This window comes from Mauremys mutica, chromosome 9 (genome assembly GCF_020497125.1).
Source record: "Mauremys mutica isolate MM-2020 ecotype Southern chromosome 9, ASM2049712v1, whole genome shotgun sequence".
In the NCBI taxonomy this organism is placed as follows: Eukaryota; Metazoa; Chordata; order Testudines; family Geoemydidae; genus Mauremys; species Mauremys mutica.
The window spans coordinates 60,444,600-60,472,388 of record NC_059080.1 but is presented as its reverse complement, the minus strand read 5'-3'; the positions used below and the strand labels follow the sequence as shown (position 1 = coordinate 60,472,388).

The 27,789-nt window shown below is 46.2% G+C and overlaps 1 protein-coding gene across 1 annotated transcript in view; it reads left to right on the top strand.

Annotated features, from left to right (window-relative positions):
* GPC1 (glypican 1) overlaps positions 1–27,789 on the top strand; it is a 301,536-nt gene that overhangs the window by 258,046 nt on the left and 15,701 nt on the right. Inside the window, exons 4-5 of the mRNA XM_045031576.1 lie at positions 12,695–12,860; positions 21,796–21,926. Coding sequence (XP_044887511.1) covers positions 12,695–12,860; positions 21,796–21,926 — 297 coding nt within the window. The remainder of the gene's footprint in view (positions 1–12,694; positions 12,861–21,795; positions 21,927–27,789) is intronic.

The following is a 27,789-nucleotide window of genomic DNA, read 5'->3' as shown; positions in this document are numbered from 1 at the left end:
GGGGTGGGGGGGGCCTACTCCTATTGAAGTCAATAGCAAAACTCCTATTTACATAATTAAAGTGGGAGCAGGATGGGTCATGTGATTTCTACTTAGTAGTAATTAAAATAATTATTTTAAAATTGTTCTTAGTTGCACTTTGTATATTTATTTCTGCATCTGATAAATGACTGAATAGTGCATTGATTCCAAGTTAAAATCTGAATTTTTCAGTAAATATTTTTACTGCTGACTTTGATTTGACTCGGATAGGTTCAGATTCTTGGGGGATAGGTCACACAGCCTATTGTGAATCTATTCTTGACATCTTGGCATAGTTTCTAGGTCACAGTACTAAGAAAAGACTCCATTAGATACCAATGGTGAAGGAGACCCATGAAGGGAGGGAGACTAACGGCCGTTGAGGTAATTCACATGTCTGGAAATTACATCTGTGTTGGATGAGCTCTAATATTAGAAGTTCTGTAGCTAAACTATACTATGTACAAGTAGGTCTTGAAAGAAAAATTCCCAGGGCTCAATCCTGGTCCAAATGAAGTCTATGGCAAAACCCTCATAGACTTCAGTGGGATCAGGGTGTGGCTCCATCAGAGGAGAACAGGTAAGAACACAAGAGGAGAGCACAAGGTCACAACAAGAATATTTTGGGATTCATTTGAAAAAAAAATATGTAAAGTATAAACAAATCATTATTTTACATTTGGATTGATTTTTATTTATTTCTTTATTCCATATCAATATCTATTTCTATCTCTGTATCTAGATATATCTGTATCTATTTATCTATCTATATATTTAGAGAGTCTCCACCAATAAAACTTTAAAAATGTGAACAGTTTAAATCACCTCCCCAGTGTTACCCCTGGAAAATGTATCTGATTATTTTCAATTAAAATATAAAGACAAATATCAAATGGCTGCCAGCACGTTACTCCATACCTGCTTTCTGAGAACATGTACGAACATATTTTAATGAGAGAGGTGTCAGAGCACAGACTCTAACCCCTGCAGCAACTCTTGCCTCTAATCAAGTGGGAGGGGTGAGGCGAGAGAATGCAAGGGTGAGATGGGGAAGAATTCTTAGAGAACTCTGTTTGCATAAAGGCTGCATTGTTTCTTTCGCTGAGTTGTCGATTGACATTAGAAAAGACTTCAGAATCCTGATGACTTGTTTTCTCATGAAGTGATTCTAATGAAATTCTCCTTGTAATAAAAATGGCATTGACAGGAGTGCAGCCAGGTATTTCAACAGCCTGTACTTTAGCACAGGCTGGGACAGATTAATAGTGCTCAGATAAATCAATAATTGTCATGAGCTGTCTTCATGCAGTGCTACATTATTTAAAGATGAGCAAATGATGTTTTACTTAATCTTCAGGAGTTTGCATGCTTCTGATTTTGGGCCACCTGTGATTAATAGCTGGCTTTGACTATTCACAGATATCAGTTATTACAAATCTTAGTTGGAAACCTGGTGTTTTTCATCAGTTTTTAATTGGCACCAGATGTTTGATCCGTCAGATGTTGAATGGGAAGTTAGGTGTAATTTTTAAATGCTTTTTAGTGGTCAGGGGGTAAGAATGAAAGAGCAAGGACATTGGAAAGGGCTTGGTTTGGGATCTTGCTTGTATGAATAAAATAACTTTTCCCCTGAAGGGAAACTAATGAAATTACAGCTATAAGAACTGAGACTTTTTTAAAAAAACTGATCCTTATGGAAACTCACAAGCAGGCTTTTCCTTAATAAATCAAGGCCAACGGGTACTGTACATTTTTTATATTTTATTAGAGAGAGAGAGAGAGAGAGAGAGAGAGAGAGTGCGTGTGTGTGTGTGTGAAGTTAGTGCTCCCGAGAGTTTTTGACATAACAGGTATAGACCGAGCATCTTCAGAGTAAGCTTCTTTATGCAGTCCCACCACCGTGTCTAAACCCTGACCTGAAAGAAAATGTCCTTTGGGGGTGAGTTGGGTTCAGTCACCAAGTCCGTTCAGTCTCTGGTGTGTCTGCTGAGATAGCCAACATGTGAGCTAATTACAGTTGAACCTCAGAGTTACGAACGCCAGGGTTACAAAATGATCAGTAAACCACACACCTCATCTGGATCGGGAAGTATGCAAACAGGCAGCGGCAGCAGCAGGAAAAAAAAGCAAATACAGCACATTGTTCAATGTAAACTAGTAAACAAATAAAGGGAAAGATTTGACAAGTTTAAAAAAAAAGATGTGATAAGATCAGAAAAATTTCTGTGCTTGTTTCATTTAAATGAAGATGGTTAGAAGCATTTTTCTTTTACATAATACAGTTTCAAAGCGGTATTAACTCAATGTTCAGTTGTAAACTTTTGAAACAAGAACCATAACATTTTGCTCAGATTTACGAACAACCTGCATTCCCGAGGTGCTCATAACTCTGAGGTTCTACGGCAGGGCCAGTCATAGTAGCTTCTGTGATGTGGTGGCTGTCCATTTGGAACTGGACTGAGAACATCAACCCATTTCAGTTAGAAAAATAAGCACTCATCAGATCAATCAGGACTGACTCGGGCACAACCTCCACGTAGTGATGGAAGGTTCTATGGGCCTGATTCAAAGTTCACTGAAGTCATTGAGAGTCTTTCCTTTCACTTCAGTGGGATTTGCATCAGACCCCCTCTATCCCATTCATAGGAGCAATAGGAATACTGCCCATGGGCCACTTCCTGCCTCCCCTGGGGTGGGTACCTCCAGCGTCCAGGCGTCGTCCGGCTCCTCCGGGTAAACAGCAGCGGGCACTCCAGGCCAGTCGTCGTCCGCGTCTGGGGCGTGGACCGGGCTAAGGGGGGATCTGCCTCAGGCTGCTGCAGAACTCGTCGGACATTCTTCCCCTCTGCCGGTTTCCCCCTGAATGGGCTGCGGGTCTGGTCTTTTATACTTCCGGCCCCCTCCTTCTCCTTCCGGCAAGAGGGGCGAGGAGGCTTAGGCTCCGCCCTCCCAGGGGCGTGTAAGGCTCCCTCACTCACCTCTGGGTAGGGAAGCCCATCCGCCTCACTACAAATGTCAATTCTCTTTGGCCTGGAACCTGTGGTGTGCTTTTAGTAAGACATGCAGCAACTTTTAGTGAACAATTTTGCACTAAGCTTTCCATCCTGATGAAGAGTTTGCACCACTAGCTCTGTTCTGTCACAGACGTTTCAATTCCACACTTGCCTGCATTAGGTCAGTGACTCTCAACCTTTCCAGACTACTGTACCCCCTCAGGAGTCTGATTTGTCTTGCATACGCCCAAGTTTCACCTCACTTAAAAACTACTTACTTACAAAATCAGACATAAAAATACAAATGTGTCACAGCCACACTGTTACTGAAAAATGGCTGACTTTCTCATTTTTGCCATATAATTATAAAATAACTAAATTGAAATATAAATATTGTACTTACTTTTCAGTGTATAGTACATAGAGCAGTGTAAACAAGTCATTGTCTGTATGAAATTTTAGTTTGTACTGACTTTACTAGTGCTTTTTATGTAGCCTATTGTAAATCTAGGCAAATATCTAGATGAGGAGTTGTACCCCCTGGAAGACCTCTGTATAACCTCAGGGGTACACATAGCCCTGGTTGAGAACACTGCCTTAGTGGTCCAGACTTTTTAGTGAAGTTCCACAAAATGGCATCGTCCATGTGGTGTTACCTTGCGCGTACGGTGTATGCGAGGTCATGCTTTGCAGAGAACACAATTTTGTTCTACAGTGCACGTTCAGGGGCTGGACAGAATGGCCCCATGGGCTGCCAATTGGACCACATTTTTTGTGAATTCAGGGGCATGCAATGTAAACATTGTATACGTAGATGCATGCTACTGCCTAGAAGAGCAAGACAAATTTTCTAGTGGACTTTTTAATGTGCAAATCATAGGGTAATAGTAATGAATCCTTTTAAAATCTGTGCCACAGGGGCTGCTGCCGAAGGTACAAAATGTATAGGTCGATATTTTCAAAAGTGGGTGCCTCATATTAAACTCCTGAGTTGAGTTTTAGAAACCCAAGTTCTGATGTTCAGAAGTCCTGAGCACCTGGCAGCTTAACTTGAAGTCAAGGGCAGTTCAGCACTTCTGAATAACAGCCTATATATATAGGCTCCTTTGGGTGTCACACTACGTTTTAACAGGGGAAATGTGGTACCAGACTCTTAAGTAGAGTGGAGAGATGAAAGTAGGAATCCTTTGTAAATATCACAATAAAGAAATATCAAAATAAGGAACTTTTAATTTAATAAATGAAGCTCATTAATTTAATTTGCAATGTTCAATAGCAACAGTCACATGAAATAAACACCCTACCATGGGGGGCAAGGAAGCATCTTGCAAAAATCCTTAAGATGACATTGAGATCTAAATCTAGGCACTCATCGGGGCTGCGCTCCTAACATGGATCAAACTCCTTGGCTTAGCTGAGCCTATAAACCTGAGTACTCCCAGGCTGAAGCAAACTTCTAGGTGGATTGAACTCATAGGCTGGAATGAGCTGCTGAGCCTGGAGACCAGCTTTATAGTCCCTTGGCTCCGCCCCTTATTGGTTTTAACCAATCAGCCACCTCCATCTCTCTGACGTTTTACCCCCTTTACATATATATTTTATTTTTCCCTGTTAAAACACTTAGCTACCTTACTTCTAGCCAAGCAATAAAAAAGGCCACCACCAAAAACCCCATGCACTCTTCCATGGAGAGCTGCAGTACTGCACCCTTAACAATATCCTGTGTAAGGATATAAATAGCAGCACTTTCAAGGCCCCCCTCATCATACAAAATTGGAGTCCCATGGCCAGTGACAAACACCACAGCTTTCCCTGGCTCCAAAGGAAATGCCTCCAAATGTGGCCCCACAGTAGAAATGTCCACGTCTCTGTTTTGTAAAGTAAGGGCAATGAGAAGATGGAAAGGGGAAGCCAGTTCTGTGCTGCGTACCTGGCCGTTGGATGTAGGGTGGCTAGTTGTCCTGTTTTCAATCAGAAAGTCTGGTGGAAAAGGGGACCTGATGGTGCCCAGTCAGATCTACTGACCAGACACCAAAGTCCGGTCACTGCAGGCAGGGGAGGCACCAAATCATCACCCGCACCAGCCTTTACTCAGCTAGGGCCACCTTCTACCTGCAGCGGGCGGCTGCAGCACCCAGCCCCAGCTCTGCAGGCGAGTCCCTCCTGACCCACGCAGGGAGGGGTGGAGAGGGGAAAAGCAGTGAGTGATGGAGGGAGGGGGAAAGAGGAGCAAACAGAGAGGGGGACCTTAAGGGAAAGTGGTAGGCCACGAGCAGGGCCTCAGGGGAAGAAGTGGGGCAGGTACTCAAGGGTAGGGGAAAGGAAGGTGCCAGTACTCTTGCTGGAGCGTCTGGTTTTTAAATGTTACATAGTTGGCAGCCCTAGTTGGATCTTCCTTCCTGGTCTTCCCTGGAGTCTTTCCATATAACTCAATAAGGCGTTGTAGTGCAAACAACGTGCCTCACTCGAACAGCCCTTTTTGCAGATCTGCGCTTTAGGGATGTTGGTGACAGTTTTCTACATCACTCGCATAACATTAGCTCCTCATTTTGAGTACCTTGAATTCTGGACCTGATTCTGCCATTCCCTTTGTTCAAGGAGTCGAGTTGTGTGAGTACGTACCACCCATTGTTTGCCTGGGTTGCTGAGGTGTACCCGTAATGCTGTCCATTCTCCTTTTGCTCCCTATGGAGATTTTCTTCACGGGGTCAGGGGTGTATGTGTTACTATAGAAGAAAAAAGTCACAATGTGTTATCAATACAATAGCTTTACAGGCACAAAGCCACAAGAGTGGAGAAAAGGCAGACAGCTCGAACAATTAGTGCTGCCATCCCTTAACCTCACTGTATCCAAGAGATCTAGAGAGAGATTCTCATAGCCAGTTGTTTGGTACAGTATGATATAACCTCTCAACATATAGTCTATAAAGATAATAAATTAATTTCTGATTGAATGTCTCCAAGCTATTTCTGAGACTCCTTTCAAAGCTAGACATCTCAACTCCACTAATAAGTCCTGTGTGTAGGGAAAGAGTCTCTGTATAGTTCATATTTTAAAAAGAGAAAGATGCCACACTGGCCCAATTTCAAAATATTATCTGCAATTAGGATGTTCGCTGGAAGAAAGCAGTCAGTCCCCTTTACTTCTTAGGTAGCATCTCCTTAGGCAATGGACAAAGAATCAAGACATTTGGATGAGTGATATAAGCAAATACTTTAGGATTAGAGCTATGTGGAATGTTCACATCAAATCCTTCTGAACCTTGACTTCAGGGTGTGCTGTGCTAGCAAATCTCCTGTCCAAGTTCTCAAAAACTGTGTGGGATTGTTTGCATAGCTGGCCCTGTGGGCGTCAGCCAGCCCTTATCCTACCCTCACCACCTCAAAGCCCTTTTTGATTCAACAAAATAACCTACAAGGGTTAATGTGCCTCCAGAGCCTGTTAGCTGAACTGGGGGAGTTTAGTTCCTAAACACATTTTAAATCGAACTCTTCAGGCTTCATACAGTCCCCTGCCAGATTCTACATTTTAGCGCAGTGAGCCCAAGCCTGGAGCAGCTCTATCACTGTATATGTTAGATGGAAGCAACAGCAGATGGAGGAACCTGCATCTTAGAGCTCAAGAGCCTGATTCTCCTCTCACACAGAGGTACAGTGGGACGAACGCCGTGGAAGTTAATGGACTTACATGGGTATAAGTGAGGGCAGGATTGAGCGCTATCAAGGCAAAGTCCATGTGGAAAACACTTCCATAATCTCACCCTCCTAGTCTCAGGAAGCTCCCCAGCCATTGAGCAACACTGGTGTCCATTTTAGACACATCTGCTCATTCTGTCTGCAAAATTGGAAGAGCATGATCATTAACAAGTGGAATAATTAGTGGTTAAAGGGGTACAGGAACCTTGAGTCATCTGGATACCAGCAGATACTACTACTAATCCTTGCTGCTCAGAGATAAAATTGAACACTCACAATCTGACCGATTTAAGGGAGAGATCATTTTAACATCAATAGTTGGTGCATGAATAAATCACCTACTGTGTATACAGCAGGGACAGGCACAGGAGAAAGGGATAGCATAGGTAGGCTTAGAAGGGTTCCATTTTTATTGGTAAATGTTAGTAAATGCCAATGTCATCATACATGCACAAACTGGCAAAAAATATTTCCATCGATGATAATTGAAATTTACAGATAGACAATGTAAGAAAAATGCTGCTTGAGAACTTAATAGAGTTTGATTTAAGGATATTTACTTTTGTATATTTTGACATGTGATATTGACTATTTATGTTTTAATGGCTATAAAGCTTTATTTTTTTTAATCTCGGTGCTTACGGTCATTAAACAATTGTCTGACCTCCCATAATTTCCCACAACAGTGAAACATTTATATTGAAAATTTAAATCAATAAAAAAAATTGAAAAGTTGTTTAAAAATATACATTGAGGATATCTGTGGAAATTTAAAAAAAAAATCAAATTCTGCCAGGCTGAAACATAGGACAGGTAAAATGCAGAAGGGTTTACATGTGTGGATATTGACCGTACTGCACTATGCACACTGCCTCCAAGCTGCTTCGTACGATGTGGCATTAAAGTGTCCCTCTGGTGGAAAAAGTCACTTTGCAAGAATGACAAATTGGCCATGCACAAATATTCTCTGTCTGACATCCAAGTCATGTTTGCTCAGTTATGCGGTAAAGGCATAGTTTTTTTCCTACTCTCAGGAGCTTAGCTCGAAACTCCAGGCAGTGTTCTTTGTGCCTAGTACATCATCTGAAACGGCCATCCAAAGGCAGATGTGAACAATAAGCAAGCATTTGCTTTTTTAGGATGCTTCTGCATCATGTGTGATGGTTAGCCTGGCTAGCCACGCTATGACCCTCTGACAGTTGTTGAGTGGCCTATACGAGGCCGGTTGCAGGACAGTGGATCACAGCACAGGAAATAACAATAGTTGCACCCTTGTTGGCCAATCTTGGCAGCAAGGACATGGAGTGACTAGCACGGAGCATTAACTATCCTCACACACAGATGGTCTTATCAAGTCTGAGTAGAGGCAGAGCATCCTGGAGACTCTGGAGTTGCTGCCCCTGCTGGGGCTGTCCTGGGACAGAGGGGTCTCCACTGGCTTCATAAGCATTAAATTCACTTTGAAAAGAAAAATATCCATGAGTAAGTTAAGTAATCAGAGAGACAAGGTGGGTGAGGTAATATCTTCTGTTGTAGAACTTCTATTAGTGAAAGGGACAAATCTTCCAACTCCACAGAGCTCTTCTGCAGGTCTGGAAAAATAGCAACGTTCTCCCCAGTACTTTCTTGTAAGCATTCACGAGCATGCAAGCTGAATTCTTACACTGGATTTTCACAGTACAGCTCTGGTGAAGACTCAGAAGAAGAAAAAGTGGCACTCCCTTCCAGAGTGAATTTCCAGAATTTCAAGTTGAATGGTCTGCTTCTGGCTGGTGTTAGCTATTTATAGCATGCATTTATATTTCATCTGCTCTTAACTGTTGTCCCTGCATTTAACATTCGGTTCATTTTATTCAAGTCCTGTGGTTTATAAGAAAATCTTACATTTTAAATGATATTTTCATTGTACCTTGTTGTCTTAGGTTAATAAGTGGTGGATGGAGTTTTGGTTTGTTTCTCAAACTTTTCCTCATCTGTTACTTGAGTAGGGTAAAAACTCCACCTGCTGGTGTTAAGGGAGCATTACACTTTTTAAACCAATTTAATCCCAGGAATTAAATGTGCATTTTAGTACCTTGTAGCAGGGATTTGAAGAATGGGTGCACTAATTTTACTCCTCTGGTTCTGTTTGTGCGTGCTTGCAGTGGTAACAAAAGAAGAAGCTCTTTTAAAAGAGAGAGCAAAGCTTTTAAACTTTTGCAGTTTTCTTCAAGGTTGAGGTCTTAGTAGGGTTGCCAACTTTCTACTCTCACAAAACCAAACACTCTTGCCCTGACCATTGCCCCGCCCCTCTTCCAGTGCTCCACCCATGCCCCACCCCTTCTCCAAGGCCCCGCCCCTGCTTACTCCATCCCCACTCCCTCTGTCGCTCGCTCTCTGCACCCTCACCCACTTGCTCATTTTCACTGGGCTGGGGTGCAGGAGGGGATGAGGGCTCCAGCTGGGGGTGTGGGCTCTAGGGTGGGGTCAGAAATGAGGCATCCAGACTGCGGGAGTGGGAGCCAGGCTGAGTCAGTGGGTTGGGATGCGACAGGGGGTGAGGGCTCTGGGATGGAGCCAGGGATGAGGGGTTTGGGGTGCAGAAGGGGGCTCCGTAGTGGGGCTGAGGGGTTGAGGGTGCAGGAGGGGGCTCTGGTCTGGGGCAGAGGGTTGGGGTGCGGGGGGTGAGGGCTCTGGCTAGGGGTGCAGACTCGGGGCTGGGGATGAGAACACTTCGTCACCCTAGGTTTTAGTATTTCTGTGGCAGGTTAGTGTGTACTTTATCTGGCAGAGTTACAGCATTAGGGCCCAGATCCACAAAGGGACTTGGGTGTAGGCATCACTGCAATCACAGGTGTCCTGTAGTTGGCAAAACTCATTTGGTGCCTAAATGTTCACTGTAAAAAGTTCCCAAGGCACCTAAGTTTCTGTCTCTTGGCATATGCACTGCTGCCTCAGGCAGCCACCCGGACCCCCATCTGAACCCTGGAATGATCCTGAAACCAGGAGAAGACTTTGCCTGTGTTTCCTGCAGGGCCCGATCTGGTAGGCATACTCCGGCCACATGCAGAAAATGGCTGGGGGAGGGTGAGGGGGGAGGAGAAAGGAAGCTACCTTTATCGTCTTCAGCCCAGTTCTTAAGGAACTCACCCAGGATGTGAGAGAACCCATTTCAGTTCCCACCTCTGCCTCATGAGAAGGGATTTGAACTGGCTTCCCCTACCTCTCAAGTGAGTGCCCTAACCAGTGAACTAGGGGATTGTCTGATGTTGTCCCCTCTGTTGAAGCCATTCCACTTGGTATAAATAACTAAAATATACATTGGGCCAGCAAGAGTGAGAATGTCACCAGGCAGAGGGGGGAACTGAACCTGTCTCTGGGGTGAGTTCCCTGACCACTGGGCTAGAGGTTATAAGGGAGGCTGCCTCCTCTCTCCAGTCGTTTTGTGTGGTGTCAGGTATGTGCTGCTGCTGTTCTGCCAAGAAACCACTTAGGCACCTGACTCCAGACGAAGGTTCCTAGCTGTGGATCCCAAGCGAGATAGGTGCCTCCCTCCAGACCGGACCAGGCACCTAACTCCATGGGAGTGGCCGGGCATAGGACTTACACCTCTTGTCATCATCTCCTGTTGGCTAGTTTAGGCAGCTCCCTGCCTAGTGAGCTGGCTTTTGTGGATCCCATTCTCAGGCAGCTATCTGTCCCCATGCATAGTATAGGGAGCCGAAGGGCCTCACTCAAGGTTTGTGGATTCCACAGGGACTATGTCAACACAGGGATAACAAACCCACAGTTGGCCTGAGTCAGCTGACTTGAGCTCGCAGAGCTCAAGCCCCAGAGCTGAAAAATCACTGTGTAGATGTTGGGGTTTGGGTTGGAGCCCAAGCTCCGGGATCCTGCAAGGGGTAGACGGTATTTTATCCCTATGTACATGTAGCCAAAGTGACCGGGGACCTAGAAGTTAGGTGCAATGACTAAGTCCTTAGTGGATTTGGGCTCAGGTCTTTCTGTGGATATTTGTTGTGTACAGAGAGAGAATTTTTCTACATTATCCCATCAGTTTTCTGAGTTTTAGAAACTTCATTTTATAGAAACCAAAGAAATTGAAACCACCTACTTCTAACTTTTAACATGGGGAGCAGTTCTGGATGTCTGTACGGTATCTGAACCTCAGGAAGACTTCTCATGAGGTCCTTCAATTCATTCCTTCAAAATAAAAACCCAGCAGAGTGGAGATATCCTTTTCAAGGAGTACTAAAAATAAAGGGCTACAGAGAAGAGTGTTTGAGGAAGACAAACCTTAGGGATTTTATCTCTGGACCTCTAACAGTGGGCTCAGCATGCTCCCACTCTTCTAAAGCTGCCTTGGTATTGCTTATTCTTGGACCACAGCAAGCTTAAAAGGAAAGTGAATCTTGCAACTTGGATCTCTTTCAAGACAGAGCATTTCCCCATCCATCACACCTGTTTGTTCTTGCTATTGCATAATTTCTCATGAGCGCTAAGCTACTGGCATTTGATTGATTGGTTGAAAAAGGAACATTAAGCCATTTCTTTTAAATCACCTAACAAGGAAATTGCAAATGGATATTGGCCAAAAAAAATTGATATTCTAGTTAATATTATGGACTGGCCAGGTTTGCCAGGGTCCCATTTGAGCTAATGGTTGCAGCACAGCACTGTAGTAGTGGGTTGGAGGGGAGTTGTTCATCAGGGAGCTCTCAGGAGCATCTTGATCTGGTTCTGCACCAAATTATAGATGGGGGGTTTCCCTTCCTCTAATGCTGATCAGCCCCTTCTCCCATGTCTGGATGCTGGTTAGTCATCTCTTCCAGAAATTGTTTATCCCTGAGGCTCACAAAAATATGTTAAACGTGCAATTTCTTTAAACCTTTGGAGTACCCCAAATTGCAGATATTTTCAAAATGGTTCAGGCTGACCCTTTGGATCACCCTCACAAGCTCTTCACCCCACCTTCCTTTCCTATGACACCAGCAGAATGCCTGTAATGTTCGGGCTCCCCCATGGGATCAGCCTCGCACGAGAGGCAGTACACATTTCAGGAGCAAACTGTCAGTCCAGTCAATATAAGTTCATGGAGGAAGCTTGTGGCTAGCCACATCTGCCAGGTGGTTGAAACAAAACACTTTCCTAACAAAATAACCTGCTGATGCTTATAAAAGACTCTTCCGGTGCAGGAGTTACCATGTGACAGTGGCACAGAATTACAGGTCACAGTCATGACACAGGGACAGTGAGAACAGAAAGGATAGAGGTTAGTAAAACTGGCTATCACTGGTTGTGAAAGGGCCCACCCTGCAGATACTCAAGGAAGGAATAGGAATGTAATATCGCTGCTCAAGTGCTGTAACGTGTATTGTGAACTTCTCTAAATGAATCATAATACAGTCATAATAATTTGATTATTTAGTGTGCTCTTTGGTATATTTTTGTATTCCATTCCATTAGCTAATATTTTCATCTCTATATAAATTCACATCTTTTGCTACTTTGGTTTTATCATCATCTGTATCTGCATCATGGTAGTGCATAGAAGCCCCAGTCGAGTTTAGGGCCTTGTTGTGCTAGGTACTGCATAAATATACAGTGGGTAGGTTTGTGCTGTAATCACAGGGTGCGATTAATACATACACAGTGAGAGACAGTCTAAAGACTGTCTAAAAAGAGACTGGAAGAGCTTACAGTCTAAATAGACAAGGGAGATGAAGGGTGGGAGGGGAAACAGAGGTACTGAATGACAAAGTGACTTGCCCAAGGACACACAGCAGGTCAGTGGCAAACCCAAAACAGAATTCTGCCTCAATCCAGAGTCCTGTCCACTGCATCACAAAACATTTTAAATGATTGAGTTGCATGAGGCATGAATTTGGCTCAGTATATTTTAATCTGTCTGACTAGGGCTTTAAAATAATGCACTGTATAATTTCTTGTTTAATGAGTCTTTCACTTGTTTCCATAATTAATAGTTGCCCTTCCACCTCTTTTAGGTGTCTCTTAGCCATGAGTGCACTCGTGCCATAATGAAGCTGGTGTACTGTCCGTATTGCCGGGGCATGTCTAGTGTGAAGCCATGCAACAACTACTGCCACAACGTCATGAAGGGCTGCCTGGCCAATCAAGCAGACCTGGACACGGAATGGAGGAACCTGATTGGTAAGAAGAGCTAGTTATGTGCCAGTAAAACTGCTGAGTTTCTGTCATATTCCTCCCGCACACTCCAAAATTCATATTCAGTCTTTGTGAGACCGGGATTAGAGAATGTATAAAGTGCCATTAGAACAGTTAAAAGGGCGTAAGACCCTTTTACGCTAAAATGCCTCTGCCTCAGAGCTGGACTGTAAAAGGACTGGAAAGACATTTTACTGTGTTTGAGTAATGGGCTCAGTCAGATCACTACACAGAATGTGCTACACTGGCTAATCCTGTTGCTTTAGATTGCTTCTTCTGCACTGGGCTGGCAAGAGCCCTACACTCTTTCCAATTAAACCAATTAAAACAACTCAATTAATTCATGTGCCCTTCCCACCTCTTGAGGTTTAGGGCCAGATTCTACCACCCTTATTCTGGCTGAGTGGTACTGTCCTCCAGGAGTACCAAGGGTAAACTAAATTAAATTGGAAAGCGCTTTTAGATCCTCCCGTGGGAGGTGCTGTAGAAATGAAAAGTAATACAATTGTTTCCATGGGCTACAGAGGAGTCAGAATTGAAGACTTTCAATCCTAACAATGCTTCTTCAAAACAAAAAGGGTGGGATGGAGTTTGGAGCAATAAGACTCGTATATAAAGGAAAATAAAGCTCATTTGCTTGATATTTAAACACAAATGCCATGGTGGAGGAGACGGGGTCAAGTTCAGCAGCCAAGCAAAAAAATCAACACTAGGAGAAGACTAGAATGAAATCAGTCAGGGAACGTAGCCTGAGCAATTATTACACTTATCAGATTACGTACTGGGGTGCAATATGCACTTGTCACAGATAACAGGTTCTTTTCCCAGGTGGCTATTTAAAGTTAATTGACAAGACGTAATTTGGTGAAATGCACACACACAAACTTTATTTAGTAGAGACAACTATAATTGGAATCATGGGAAAGGATCAATATGTATAACTATATGACTAAGATAAGTGTGGTTAAGTGGTTTCCTATGTTTATACTTACAATCTTGCATTGTGTATATTTACAACTTATGGAGACTACTGGACACAAAAACAGAAGGGTAAATAAGTGTAACCCATCAGAAAGGAGGTTTTGATTCCATTTACACTGCCTCGGGGACTAGATGAACCCACAGAAATGGGAACTGGGTGTGGTATTTTATACCCTTCCTTATGGTGGTAGTACAGATATATACCATATTTGCTCCTTTATCCTGATCATTAACAGCTCCTATCCATATGAGGCCTTTAGGACATCCATAATTAAACATCAAGTATTAATATTCATGATATACATCACTTATTTCTTAATAATTTTGATATGTAAATGAGATCTAACTGTTTAATATTCCATAGCAACATAATTTCCAAAGCGCTCTAAAGCTCCCTTCTTGTGGAATCCTGTAGCATACTGTACCTGTTTGTGGGGTTACTCTTTTGTCTCTTAGAAGGAGAGTGAAAAATATCTGACCTGTGGTTATTTCCTGAGGCCTACTCCCAGCCTTTAGCATAAGTACTCCCTCAAGGCCTCATGCTCATACGAAAGGTCTGTAATCATAACAAACCTAATAACTTGGTTATTTGTTCTCCTTCTTGCTGTTACAGCTTTCATAACTTGCATTAAAAAGGCTTAGCAAAGGAATTATATGGTAGCCAAAACTATAAACCCTTCACAATCAGGTGATGGGTCAGCAGTCAACAGGAAGATCCTGCATTTTTCACTTTCTGGCGGTGACAAGCCTTGTTGCAATGAAGTGGACTGTATGTCTATCTAAGGGTATGATTCACAGATTTTAAGGCCAGAAAGCGCCATTATGATCAAGACTGACCGCCTGCATAATGCAGGCTAAAGAACCTCACCCAGTGATTCCTGCCTCTAGCCCATACCTACTGCTGAGCCAGAGCATCTCTTTTGGAAAGCTATAAAATGTATATGATTAAGCTGGATTTTCAGAAAGCCTGTGATAAAAAGCTACTGCTTTAAATGTGAACTACAAGGATTCAGGGACGTGCCAGAGTGCGCGGAGTGAGGGGGAGAGGAGGGCACAGAATCTGTGTTTTGCTTGCTCTGGAAGTAATGGAGCTCTGTGGGAAGTCAGAGGACCCCTTGCTGTTCCTAATTGACTTTCACAAATAAGCCCAAGGACAGCATCTGCAGATAAACTAACTGATTACATATAAGTGGGGCTGAGCGGTGAATAAGCACGGTGCAAGCAGCTTAGTACATCCAGGAGATTTTTATTTTCAGCATAACTGGTTTAACACCAGGGAAATGAAACGTAATGGAGATAAATATAAGGTAATAGGCAATGTGACCATAATAATGAACACTCACAAATTGGGATTCAGGCTTTTTTTTGGTTTTTGGTTTTTGGTTTTTTTTTGCCTTAACAGACCATTAGCTGAAAGGTATTTTTAAAAAATACATTTTCATTTCAGATGTTTTTGTTCTGCTACCCGCCAGTTGTAATTCTCTAATATAGCTATAAATGGAATGATTTTGTGTCCTTGGTTGTGTCACCTCCACCATAGGTTACGGCACTGCACTCATCATGGGGCTTAGTTACACCTGAAAGCTAGTCACAAACATCTCCTTGTTCAGAAGGCCACAGCCTGCTTAGCTAATGATGATCCTTGTAGGGCAGGCATTAGCTCCATGCTCTCTAGTCAGTGCTGGCTGCCAGGTTATTTGTGGGGGAGGGAGTCCAAGCCACGGTTTTGTTTTTGACCAGAAAGCCCTACCTGGTTTGGGTCCTGGCTACATGAGAGTTTGCCCTCTCCTTATGTGGCCCCGTGGTAACTGAACACAGCTGAAGCACTCAAATGAGAAGCCCCTTGGTTTAAAAGAGAAGGAGCTGGCAACAGGACTGAAGGGCTCATGGGCTCATGGAAGCCATTTCTCTAGAGCCTTTGTTTGTTGCCTTCTGGGCGTAGGGCAAGGCGTAGGGACCTACTTTTGAAAAAACTGGCCCTGTGTGCATCCAGCCACACAACTCCTCTTGCTCTCAGGGCACTTTCTGCTAACTGCCTTATAACTCTGCTTCTCTAAAGGGCAAGATTTGCACTCCTGGGCCGCGTGCTGCCAGTACGTCATGCTGAAAACCCTTAGCACTCAAGATTTTTTTAACCCGCTGAGGGACTTGTATGCCAGCCCAAGGGTCAAAAATCCATCTAGTACAGCAACCTTCTGAGGCCCCTGACTTTTTCAGCCAGTTTCTTTTGAGAACAGGAAGCAAGAGCTCTCCTAACTTCTAAGACTACAGAGAGGATAAATTTAAAAATCTCTTTCTTTTTCTTCAACTCCATGTAGTAGGGCCAGTCATTTCAGTGAAGGGTGAGGCAATGGGTATCAGTGGCCAGATAGTGTCACCAGAGGGCACTCAATGTGGGATATCCCCACAGAGAACAGAGGTGCATCCGGAGAACAGAGGTGCATCCGTGCCAGAGCACACTGCATAGTCTGACAGAGCCTCCAGTCATCTACTCTAGCCATTAGCCTTCTGTACCCTTCTGTGCAGAGGTCCATTGTCCCCCTTGGTGGAGGGAGCTGTCCACACACAGCTCATTGCTGGATTGGGACCTGTCTGAGCTAGCAGATTTAGAGCAAAATAAAATAAGTTCAAGAAGGAAAAGTATCATGGTTAGCCCATCATTATACCACATGAGTAAGTAAGATCTTTCGTATGCATTTCAACATAGTCCATTTAACTAGATTTTTTACTTTTCTTCCTTCCTTTTATGCACTCACAGAACTGTATTTTCTTGTCGGACTCTTCAGCGGCTGTCTTGTTCTTACAGTTCAGCTGTCTTTCTACTCAATATTACTGCCTGTTATTGTTAAAACACACATTCATGCCATGTCTCCTTGGTTCAGTGGAATGTTGCAAAGTAAAAGTTGAATCACTGCTCAGATGAACCTAGGCTGTTGTTACATATGATGCATCAGCCAGCTTTTATCCATATTAGTTTATGCTAATTAGCTTTCATTTCTAATGACCCAGATGGCAGGTTACCACAACTAATTGGAATTGAATCCAGTAGAATGGTTAGTGAGTCTGGTTAAAAGGAGTGAGGGAGAGGAGATAACATCTGCTCTGTGCATTTAAACCTTGAGTTTGTGAATTAGCCTTTCTGACAAGGACAAGCCAATTGTTACCTGTCATTGCTCTCTATCTCGCCCCAGCAGAATGACTAGCCACCATTCCTGAAAGGTCAATCTGCAAGTCTAATTGATTGATTAGGTGGCATTTCTGTATGCACTTTGCACTTGTTCCAGGTTCTTCTTGCCCAAGAGACACTGCTTTTGACAGTAGCTGACCATTAGGAGTAAAGCAGATCGGTATTCAAAGTATACTTGCACTCTGTAATGTTAAAGGTCATAATTCAAGCAAGTCACATAGCCGGGATGTTTAACAAAGGGTGGAAATTCACTGCCACTCTGCAACCTTCACTCTTACCCCATTGTTTGTAGTTGAAGGTGAAATTGTAATGACAAACATGTAGCTACTGTATTATATAGGCAGAGTAGGGCAGGTCAAGTTAAGGGAGATGATTTACAGCGAGTGATTGGATTTTATCAATAACTTTGGGGATTTCTTTTCATCTATCAATATGCGTCCCCAGAATTAATGCCATCCACAAGCTAAAATAGTTCAGAAAAGTTTTCTTGAAAAATCTTTTACTACTCCTAAACAGGAGCAGGAGTTAAACTTCAGATCCTTGGTATTGCACTCGGGGCAGAAAATACCAAAAAGCCATTACACCATTGTGTGGCATGTTTCATTTTCTACATCAAAGCAGCTGTTGGCTTTTACTATACAAAAACATTTTAATGGAGAAACTACAGTATTTTTTTTTCAGTTCTTGATTAAGGTTAAAAAACAGCTAAAACAGTTGTTTTAATTTGATGATAATCAAGAAATGCTCCCAAGCTAACCCTCCCTGGCTTTGCAGCTGCCATATCCCAGACTGTAGACATGGGCATGTAGCAATTTGTAATCCTTGCTCCTGAGTCATTGGGTACGATTAGAGCAGAGTCTGTTATTTTTGTTACCCTCTGCTCTGGCCTGCTTGTTTGTCTCATCAGCCTGTGTCATGTCCTTTAGCCTGTAAGCACGTTGGGGCATAGCCTGTGTTTTCTGTATGTTTGTGCAGTGCCTAGCACAATGGGAGCCCAGCCTGGCTGGCCTCTAGGAGCTACCACAATATAAACATTAGATAGTACAATATAGAGAATACAGTTGAACCCTGTTATCTCGACGGCCTAGGGGTTTGCCAAAAGCCGTCGAGATAACCAATGATCGAGATAAACCCCTATCCACCCCCCCACCCCCTCCCTGCCCCCTTACCGCGCTGCCTGCACGTGGCTGGATCCGGCAAAGCGGAGCCGGGCGGACGGACGGGCGGGCGGGGAAGCGGAGCCGGCGGGCGGGCGGCAGGCGAAGCCGGGACCAGGTATGTGGGGCGGGGACGGGCAGGGACCAGGTATGCGGGGCCGGGCGGGCGGGCAGGGACAGGCAGGGACCGGGTATGCGGGGGCGGGGAAGCGGGGACCGGCGGGCGGGGAAGCGGAGCCGGCAGGCGGGCGGCAGGCGAAGCCGGGACCAGGTATGCGGGGCCGGGCGGGCGGGGACAGGCAGGGACCGGGTATGCGGGGGCGGGGAAGCGGAGCCGGCGGGCGGGCGGCAGGAGAAGCCGGGACCAGGTATGTGGGGCGGGGACGGGCAGGGACCAGGTATGCGGGGCCAGGCGGGCGGGGACGGGCAGGGACCGCGTATGCTGGGCCGGGCGGGCGGGCGGGCGGGGACAGGCAGGGACCGGGTATGCGGGGGCAGGGAAGCGGGGACCGGCGGGCGGGGAAGCGGAGCCGGCGGGCGGGCGGCAGGAGAAGCCGGGACCAGGTATGTGGGGCGGGGACGGGCAGGGACCAGGTATGCGGGGCCAGGCGGGCGGGGACAGGCAGGGACCGGGTATGCGGGGGCGGGCGGGGAAGCGGAGCCGGGCGGACGGGCGGGCGGCGAAGCGGAGCCGGCGGGCGGGCGGGCGGGTACGCGGGGAACCGCGGGGCTGGGGAGCCGGGGAGCGGGCGGCTGGGGACACGGTGGGTCGGGGACGCGGGGAGCCGGGCGGCTGGGGACGCGGGAAGCGGGCGGCTGGGGAACCGCGCGGCTGGAGAGCCGGGGAGCCGGCGGCTGGGGACACGGTGGGTCGGGGACGGGCTCGAGATATTAGGGTTCGGCAAATCGACATAACGGATGAGAAACTCATAAGACAAAGAGGGAGTTTGGCGGTTCCACTTGTAAACCGTCAACTTAATAGGATTGGCAAGTTAACCGAGGTCGACATAAATGGGTTCGACTGTATTGTCAGCCAGGTTGTGTGTTATTAAACCAATTGCATTGAGCTTTAGATCAAGCCCTTTATTATGGACATTACCCCCATAAGAACATAACATAAGAACCACCATACTGTCTCAGACCAAAGGTCCATCTAGCCCAGTATCCTGTCTTCCGACAGCGGCCAATGCCAGGTGTCCCAGAGGGAAAGAACAGAACAGGCAATCGCCAAATGATCCATCCCCTGTCACCCATTCTCAGCTTCTGACAAAGAGAGGCTAGGGACACCATGTGTTGTGTGTGTCTGAAAGAGCCTCATCCCAAGCCCTTTGAAGTCAATGGAAGTTGTTCCATTGATTTCAGTGAGTTTTGGATCAGGCCCAGATTGGTTTCTATAAAAAGCATTAATTGTTCCTTCCTTGAGCCCTGTACAGTTGGACTATTGGTGCTGGTATGATGGAGCCTGGCATTGCAGATTAAAGGCACAGAAAGTAGTACCAATAGAAATAAATGTAAGTTCTGTAAAACAATAACACTATGAAGCATGTGACAGGTACAGAATGCATGAGGGTGCGGAGTGAAGAATGCTGGTAAGCCTTTGTACCGCACCACACCATCCCCTGAGAGCAGTCTGGGTACCAACGGATGGGTAGAGTAGAAGAACTAGACTAGAACGTGCTCAGTCCCATTGAAGTGAATAGTAGCTTTCTTGGGTTAAGGACCTCAGGAATTGACCCTCTATATATTGGGAAGAAAAAACAGCTTAGAGCAGACAGATCATTTTTCTGTATGGGCAGAGAGCAGGGCTTCCAAGCATTTCGTTAACATCATCCATTTCCCTCCACGATCTGATTTTATCCAATTCAGTGGTCTCTAGGTTATTTGTTAAGCAAAAGTGTATTGAAATCAGTACAGGTCCCAGTGCCCAATAAGTGGTTATGAGATATTTTTATGTCAAACTGTGTGGTTAAAAATAAAAGCAATGCTGATTGACATTATTGTTAAGTCTATCTGTAGTATGATTCACTGCGCAGGATTCATTAGAAACCTCGGAATTCTTCACTTACACCACTATCTCTTCCTGTGTACTGGATGTGTAGTGTTCTGGTGTGTGACTCAGTGCTGGAGTCATCCCACTATTGTTTTGGAGCACTCAGTAGAGGAAATAGCAGAGTGGAGGGATTGCAGTTCAAGTTTTAGATGCAGTGGCAGAACTAGTGGTGCAGGGGGCTTGCTTTGGAAAGCAGTGGATATAGTAGAACAGGGCCGAGATGCATTGGCAGAGCATGCCTGGGGTGGAATAAGGGAGAGCGTGCATGGCTCATACAAACCTAAGCTTTTGTCAAGCCATCCAGTGCTGATAGTTCACTCACTCTTGTGCCGCTATACTCCACTCACAGATCTATACAATGAAATAAACATAGAGGCCAATACAGTGTTTATAGAGCAAGGGCTGCATTTCTAGGAAGCTGAATGGCATCTCTTAGTAAAGACAAAGACATCAAGAGGAGATTTCGCACTGCAATTCTCAAAAGAAGAATCTGAACTTGATGGCAGTTTTCAGTAGTTATGAACCTGCAGGTGGCGGTGTACAAACAGTCCCATTTTTAATCCATTCCTTTAACCTCTACGGTCTTGTTTGTTTCTGGTCTCTCTGGACATTCAGGATATCAGCTTGTATGCACACTATGTTCTTTTGTAGTTCTCTAGTACCATGCATGTATATAAAATTCCCTTCTGCATTAGCTTGTGTTGCCAGTAAAATCCAGCAAGGCATAAATCCAGTAAATAACCTCTAGAACATGGATGAATGGTGCTCTGGTCCATTGTCATTTCAGCTCCAGAGCTTGTGAGGTGCTGAAATCAATAGCAGCTTAGAGCACTGAGCACCTTTCACCCACCCCTCACCACCTCTCCTCCCCTCTTATCAGTTTAGTTGCATGTGTTGTGCTCTTTTGCTCCACATGTGAAGTAGACATTTCCCCTTGCTGGTCATGCTTTATCCTGCCAGAGCACTCAAATCCAAAGTGGTGCTTGGGAAATATTCACTGGGAGGAATTTTGTTTTCTCCGTCCCGGGCATGGGAGCCAAACACGTGCCTGTTACTCATAAAACCCGTCTGTGGGCACTTTGTATAAACACCACCATCTCCAAAGTTCTATTCATTGCAGCACTTGGTTGAAAGTCAAATGCAAGCCAGTAAAGGAGGATTAGGTCAAGATCCTTGCTTTATATTTCTGCACAGATTCCTCTCTGTAGAACACCCAGTGCTCTCTGGTCATTTTGTAAGGTAGTGGCAGTCTGCAAAGATATGCTGTAATAGCTGTTTCTTCCCTATGGTGTTCATCTGGAACTAGGGGTGCCCTTAGTGATGCATTTGGGCCTTACTTTGAATGCTGCCAAATTCAGTGTGTGAAACTGCTGAAAATGTACACACAATACAAGTACTTGGAAGATGTTCTTCAACACCTTCATCTACTGAGGGGCAAATGCTTGATTCCTCCCAATATAAATGTATGTACATTTTAAGTTATACTAAAATTTGATTTGTATAGTATATACTTAAAGGGTGTCTCCGTCTCTTTTATTTTACTAGATTCTATGCTGCTGGTGGCTGACCGGTTTGATGGACCATCCAATGTAGACACTGTAATTGGTACCATTCACTCCCGGATTGCTGAAGCCATTTCTAACATGCAGGAAAACAGAGAGTCTATCACAGCCAAGGTAAGGAGCTGAGATCTGTGCCTAAAGTTGATATTAAATCAGTTGAAAATGCTCTGGCTACAGCCTTGTGCATTTTCTTCAAATACCATTCAACTGCCTTAACATACAGTAGGCAGAGAGATTAAATGCCAGCTTCTTTTAATTATAAGAAACCATTCACTCCATGCAGGCAAACCTTGTCTAATGCTTCTGATTCAAACTCCTCCCCGTCTCCACCTCCAGCAGGGGTGAGCTGGAGCCAGTTCGCACCGGTTCGCGCGAACCCGTTGTTAAATTTAGAAGCGGTTTTAGAACTGCTTGTTAACTAGCTTCCCTGCGAGGGAAGCTTTGATGGGCTCTGCCTGGGAAGCCTGTAATTCCTCCTCCCGGCCGCCGGGGGGCGCTGCGCTGCGAGAGCCATGTGAGCTGCCTCCTGGCCCTGTTGCTGCTCCTGCTCTTTGGACCTCTGGCCCTGGGGCTCCTGCTGCTGCTGCCTGGTGAGTCCCCGGCTGCGTCCTGCTGCTCGGGCTGCTCCCACCGCTCCCCCTGTGTGAGTGTCTGCGCCCCTCCCCCGCCTTCCCTGCCCCCAGCCAGCCACAGCCAGCCACAGCCACCCGCAGCCGCCCTCTGCCCGCAGCCACCCACACCCACCCCCTGCCCCCAGCCACCCCCTGCCCGCAGCCACCCACACCCACCCCCTGCCCCCAGCCACCCCCTGCCCCCAGCCACCCACACCCACCCCCTGCCCGCAGCCAGCCCCTGCCCCCAGCCACCCACACCCACCCCCTGCCCCCAGCCATCCCCTGCCCCCAGCCACCCACACCCACCCCCTGCCCGCAGCCAGCCCCTGCCCCCAGCCACCCCCTGCCCACAGCCGCCCCCTGCCCCACCCCCTACCCACAGCCACCCGCAGCCAGCCCCTGCCCACAGCCGCCCTCTGCCCGCAGCCCCTGCCACAGCCACCCCCTGCCTGCAGCCAGCCCCTGCCCACAGCCACCCACACCCACCCCCTGCCCCCAGCCACCCCCTGCCCACAGCTGCCCCCTGCCCCACCCCCTACCCACAGCCACCCGCAGCCAGCCCCTGCCCCCAGCCACCCACACCTACCCCCTGCCCCCAGCCAGCCCCTGCCCACAGCCGCCCCCTGCCCCACGCCCTACCCACAGCCACCCGCAGCCAGCCCCTGCCCACAGCCACCCACACCTACCCCCTGCCCCCAGCCAGCCCCTGCCCACAGCCGCCCCCTGCCCCACCCCCTACCCACAGCCACCCGCAGCCAGCCCCTGCCCACAGCCGCCCTCTGCCCGCAGCCGCCCTCTGCCTGCAGCCCCTGCCACAGCCACCCCCTGCCTGCAGCCAGCCTCTGTCCACAGCCGCCCGCAGCCACCCCCTGCCCACAGCCACCCGCAGCCCGCCCGTCTGCATCACCTGCCCACAGCCAGCCCATGTCACTCCCTGCCTCCAGCTAGCCCTGCCCCATGCCCCTATCTGCAGCCAGCCCCACATCCACTGGTGCCCTGCAGTTCCCAGGGCAGTAACCCTGCACACCTGCTTTAATGAGGGGGGGGGCAGGGAGCAGCTGGGACCCACACATGTGCACACCCTAGAGTGACCAGACAGCAAGTGTGAAAAATCGGGACGGCGGTGAGGGGTAATAGGAGCCTATATAAGAAAAAGACCCAAAAATTGAGACTGTCCCTGATCACCACCCACACATGTGAAACGGAGCTCATTTCTAGTTCAGCCCCATCTTTTTAAAAAAGAACTTTAGGTAGGGTTAAAATACATCTGTATTTTCCTGGACATGTCAGGCTTTTCGGTTCTTAATCACCTCCTGGGAAAATACGGATGTATGGTAACCCTATTGGTACAAAAAATACATGCTGTCGCACATCCCTTAAATCAGAACTTTTTATAGGGAACCCGTTGTTAAATCAGAACTTTTTATAGGGAACCCGTTGTTAAGATTTTGGCAGCTCATCACTGACCTCCAGCCAACCAATTTGATACGTACAGACCAAATACAGCCTGGAGTTGAATTCTGACTCCCTGTGGAAAGTGTGGTGATGGCATTGTATTATGGTGCCTCAACTGCTGTATCCAAGGGGGTTTTCGTATTCTCACTGACCTGAGCTACGGACTGCAAGTTTGTGGGCTGCCTTACATTTGACCCAGGAGACAATCACTCTCGACAGCCATAGGGAACACTAAGAAATGGAAACATTTGGCTTACTAGGTTGTATTTTATGGGGTAGGGTTGTTACATGGCAATCATCCTGTGAAGCAGGTTCTGCTGGTGCTCAGAGTCTCACAAGAGCCGTATTTCCAAGTGCTGTTTTATTGATCTCCACTTTCAGCATATTTAACCCACTAATCACAAGCACATGCCGCAGCTGCATGTGTAAGAAGCCTTGGCAAAGCAAACAACCTTCCTGGATTCCTGCTTTTCACACTAACATACCACCAAGCCTCCCAACCTGTCATTGTTATTCAGGGCTGAGATTGCCCCTAGAAAGCGTGTTTATTATATGGGGAAGTAAGGGAGCTAGCCAGGGATGTGAAGGGTAACAAGAAGGGTTTTTACAGGTATGTTAGCAACAAGAAAAAGGTCAGGGAAAGTGTTGGACCCTTACTGAATGGGGGAGGCATCCTAGTGACACATGATGTGGAAAAAGCTGAAGTACTCAATGCTTTTTTTGCTTTGGTCTTCACAGACAAGGTCAGCTCCCAGACTGCAGCACTGGGCAACACAGTATGGGGAGGAGGTGAGCAGCCCTCAGTGGTGAAAGAACAGGTTAAGGACTGTTTAGAAAAGTTGGACATGCACAAGTCCATGGGTCCAGATCTAATGCATCCAAGGGTGCTGAGGGGGTTGGCTGATGTGATTGCAGAGCCATTGGCCATTATCTTTGAAAATTCGCGGTGATCGGAGGAGGTCCCGGACAATTGGAAAAAGGCAAATGTAGTGGCCATATTTAAAAAAGGGAAGAAGGAGAACCCAGGGAACGACAGACTGGTCAGCCTCACCTCTGTTCCCAGCAAAATCATGGAGCAGGTCCTCAAGGAATCCATTTTGAAGCACTTGGAGGAGAAGAAGGTGATCAGGAACAGTCAACATGGATTCACCAAGGGCAAGTCATGCCTGACCAACCTGATTGCCTTCTGTGATGAGATAACTGGTTCTGTGGATATGGGGAAAGTGGTGGATGTGATATGTCTTGACTTTAGCAAAGATTTTGATATGGTCTCCCACAGTATTCTTGCCAGCAAGTTAAAGAAGTATGGATTGGATGAATGGACTATAAAGTGAATAGAAAGCTGGCTAAATTGTCGGGCTCAATGGGTAGTGATCAACAGCTCAATGTCTAGTTGGTAGCCGGTATCAAGCGAAGTGCCCCAGGGGTCGGTCCTGGGGCTGGTTTTGTTCAACATCTTTATTAATGATCTGGATGATAGGATGAATTTCGCCCTCAGCAAGTTCGCAGATGACACTAAGCTGGGGGCATAGGTAGATATGCTGGAGGGTAAGGATAGGGTCCAGAATGACCTAGACAAATTGGAAGAATGGGCCAAAAGAAATCTGATGAGGTTCAACAAGGACAAGTGCAGAGTCCTGCACTTGGGAAGGAAGAATCCCATGCACCGCTACGGGCTGGGGACCAACTGGCTAAGTAGCAGTTCTACAGAAAAGGACCTGGGGATTACAGTGGATGAGAAGCTGGATATGAGTCACCAGTGTGCCCTTGTTACCAAGAAAGCCAACAGCATATTGGGCTGTATTAGTAGCATTGCCAGCAGATCGAGGGAACCCTATTGGTACAAAAAATACATGCTGTCGCACATCCCTTAAATCAGAACTTTTTATAGGGAACCCGTTGTTAAATCAGAACTTTTTATAGGGAACCCGTTGTTAAGATCTCTCTATTCGGCACTGGTGAGGCCACACTTGGAGTATTGCATCAGGTTTTGGTCTCCCCACTACAGAAGGGATGTGGACAAATTGGAGAAAGTCCAGCAGAGGGCAACGAAAATGATTAGGGGGTTGGGGCACATGACTTACAAGGAGAGGCTGAGGGAACTGGGGTTATTTAGTCTGCAGAAGAGAAGAATGAGGGAGGATTTGATAGCAGCCTTCAACTACCTAAAGGGAGATTCCAAAGAGGATGGTGCTAGGCTGTTCTCAGTGGTGGCAGATGACAGAACAAGGAGCAATGGTCTCAAGTTGCAGTGGGGGAGATCTAGATTGGATAGTAGGAAACATTATTTCACTAGGAGGATGGTGAAGCACTGGAATGGGTTACCTAGGGAGGTGGTGGAATCTCTGTCCTTAGAGTTTTTTAAGGCCTAGCTTGACAAAGCCCTGGCTGGGATGATTTAATTGGTGTTGGTCCCGCTTTGAACAGGGGATTGGACTAGATGACCTCCTGAGGTCTCTTCCAACCCTAATATTCTATGATTCTATAAAGCGGGTTCTGCTGGTGCTCGGAGTCTCACAAGAGCCATATTTCCAAGTGCTGTTTTGTTGATCTCTACTTTCAGCACATTTAATCCACTAATCACAAGCACATGCCGCGGCTGCATGTGTAAGAAGCCTTGGCAAAGCGAACAACCTTCCCGGGTTCCTGCTTTTCACATACACTCATACCACCAAGCCTCCCAACCTGTCATTGTTATTCAGGGCTGAGATTGCCCCCTAGAAAGCGTGTTTATTATATGGGGAAGTAGAACATCATCTGAACTGCAACGAGCACTGATGGTTCGTAGAGGGTGGATACTCTATTCCATTCCATACTTGACTGGAGCAGCAAAGTGCATTTGACAAGCTTTCTGAATTGGATCTTGTAGCAAAGTGCACTTGACTGTATTAGCACATGGAGCCAAGTAGCAGAGATTGGGAGCTGACAAATCACTGAGATGATGAGTATGACAAATAGGGAAGGATCAAGGATAGAAAAAGCAAGGGAAACGAGGTTTAAGAGCCACACTGCTTCCCTTTCCACTTCAGTCTGTGAGCACAGTTTGAAATCACTGAAAAAAATTGGATCACATCTGGTTCATTTCTACACACAGCGTTTCTCTAAAGTGGTTACTTGTGAAATATCAGCCAAGGCTCTTGAGCTACTGTCAGTCGCGATGACTTTGAACTATGAGCAGTTGATCATCCATATCAAAGGCTTTATTTAAACTTTGAAAGTAAGCTGCCGATATATTTATTTTCTTACCCAGAGAAAGAAGGAAATATACAGAAGATATGCCCATGGGCTATCTGTCTTTCCAGACAAAGGGTTGAAATTTACACATGATGCAGTCACATATGGTCCATTGTATTTCTCTGGTATGTAGAGGTGGCACACTGTGGTGCTAAGCTGGTCCAAGACAACTTTGGTTTAGACACGAACAAAGGCTGTTAACATAGTGCAGAGCTAAAGGACTAAATCAAGGGGGAATTTTACCACTGACTTAAATGGGAGCAGAGTTAAGCCAGCACTGAATGCTTTTGAAAATCACAACCTGAAGTCTCTCATTCATGGGAAGAGCCAGAGATGGCTTTTGGACCCAGCAAAGTCTGCAGCCATGGTTCTGACTGATTTGGGGGAACAAGAAATGGAAAAGAGACTCTCGGCTTCCATTTGAAATAAATGTATTTTAGCACTTCTCCTTGAAAATGTGAACCGATCAGTAGGAATTGGGATGAAGGGACTTCAAAGTCTCTCACATGTGTAAAGTGGGTCAGTTAATTTTGGAATGTATCCAAAAAGTAATCTTGGCAGATGTTCCCCATTCATCAGGCTGGATCTGTGCATAATGGTGCGATCGTGGTGGCCAGCAGTTGGTTACAGTCATGTTAGGGATCTGGCTAATAAGTTTTTCACAGGGCTACCCA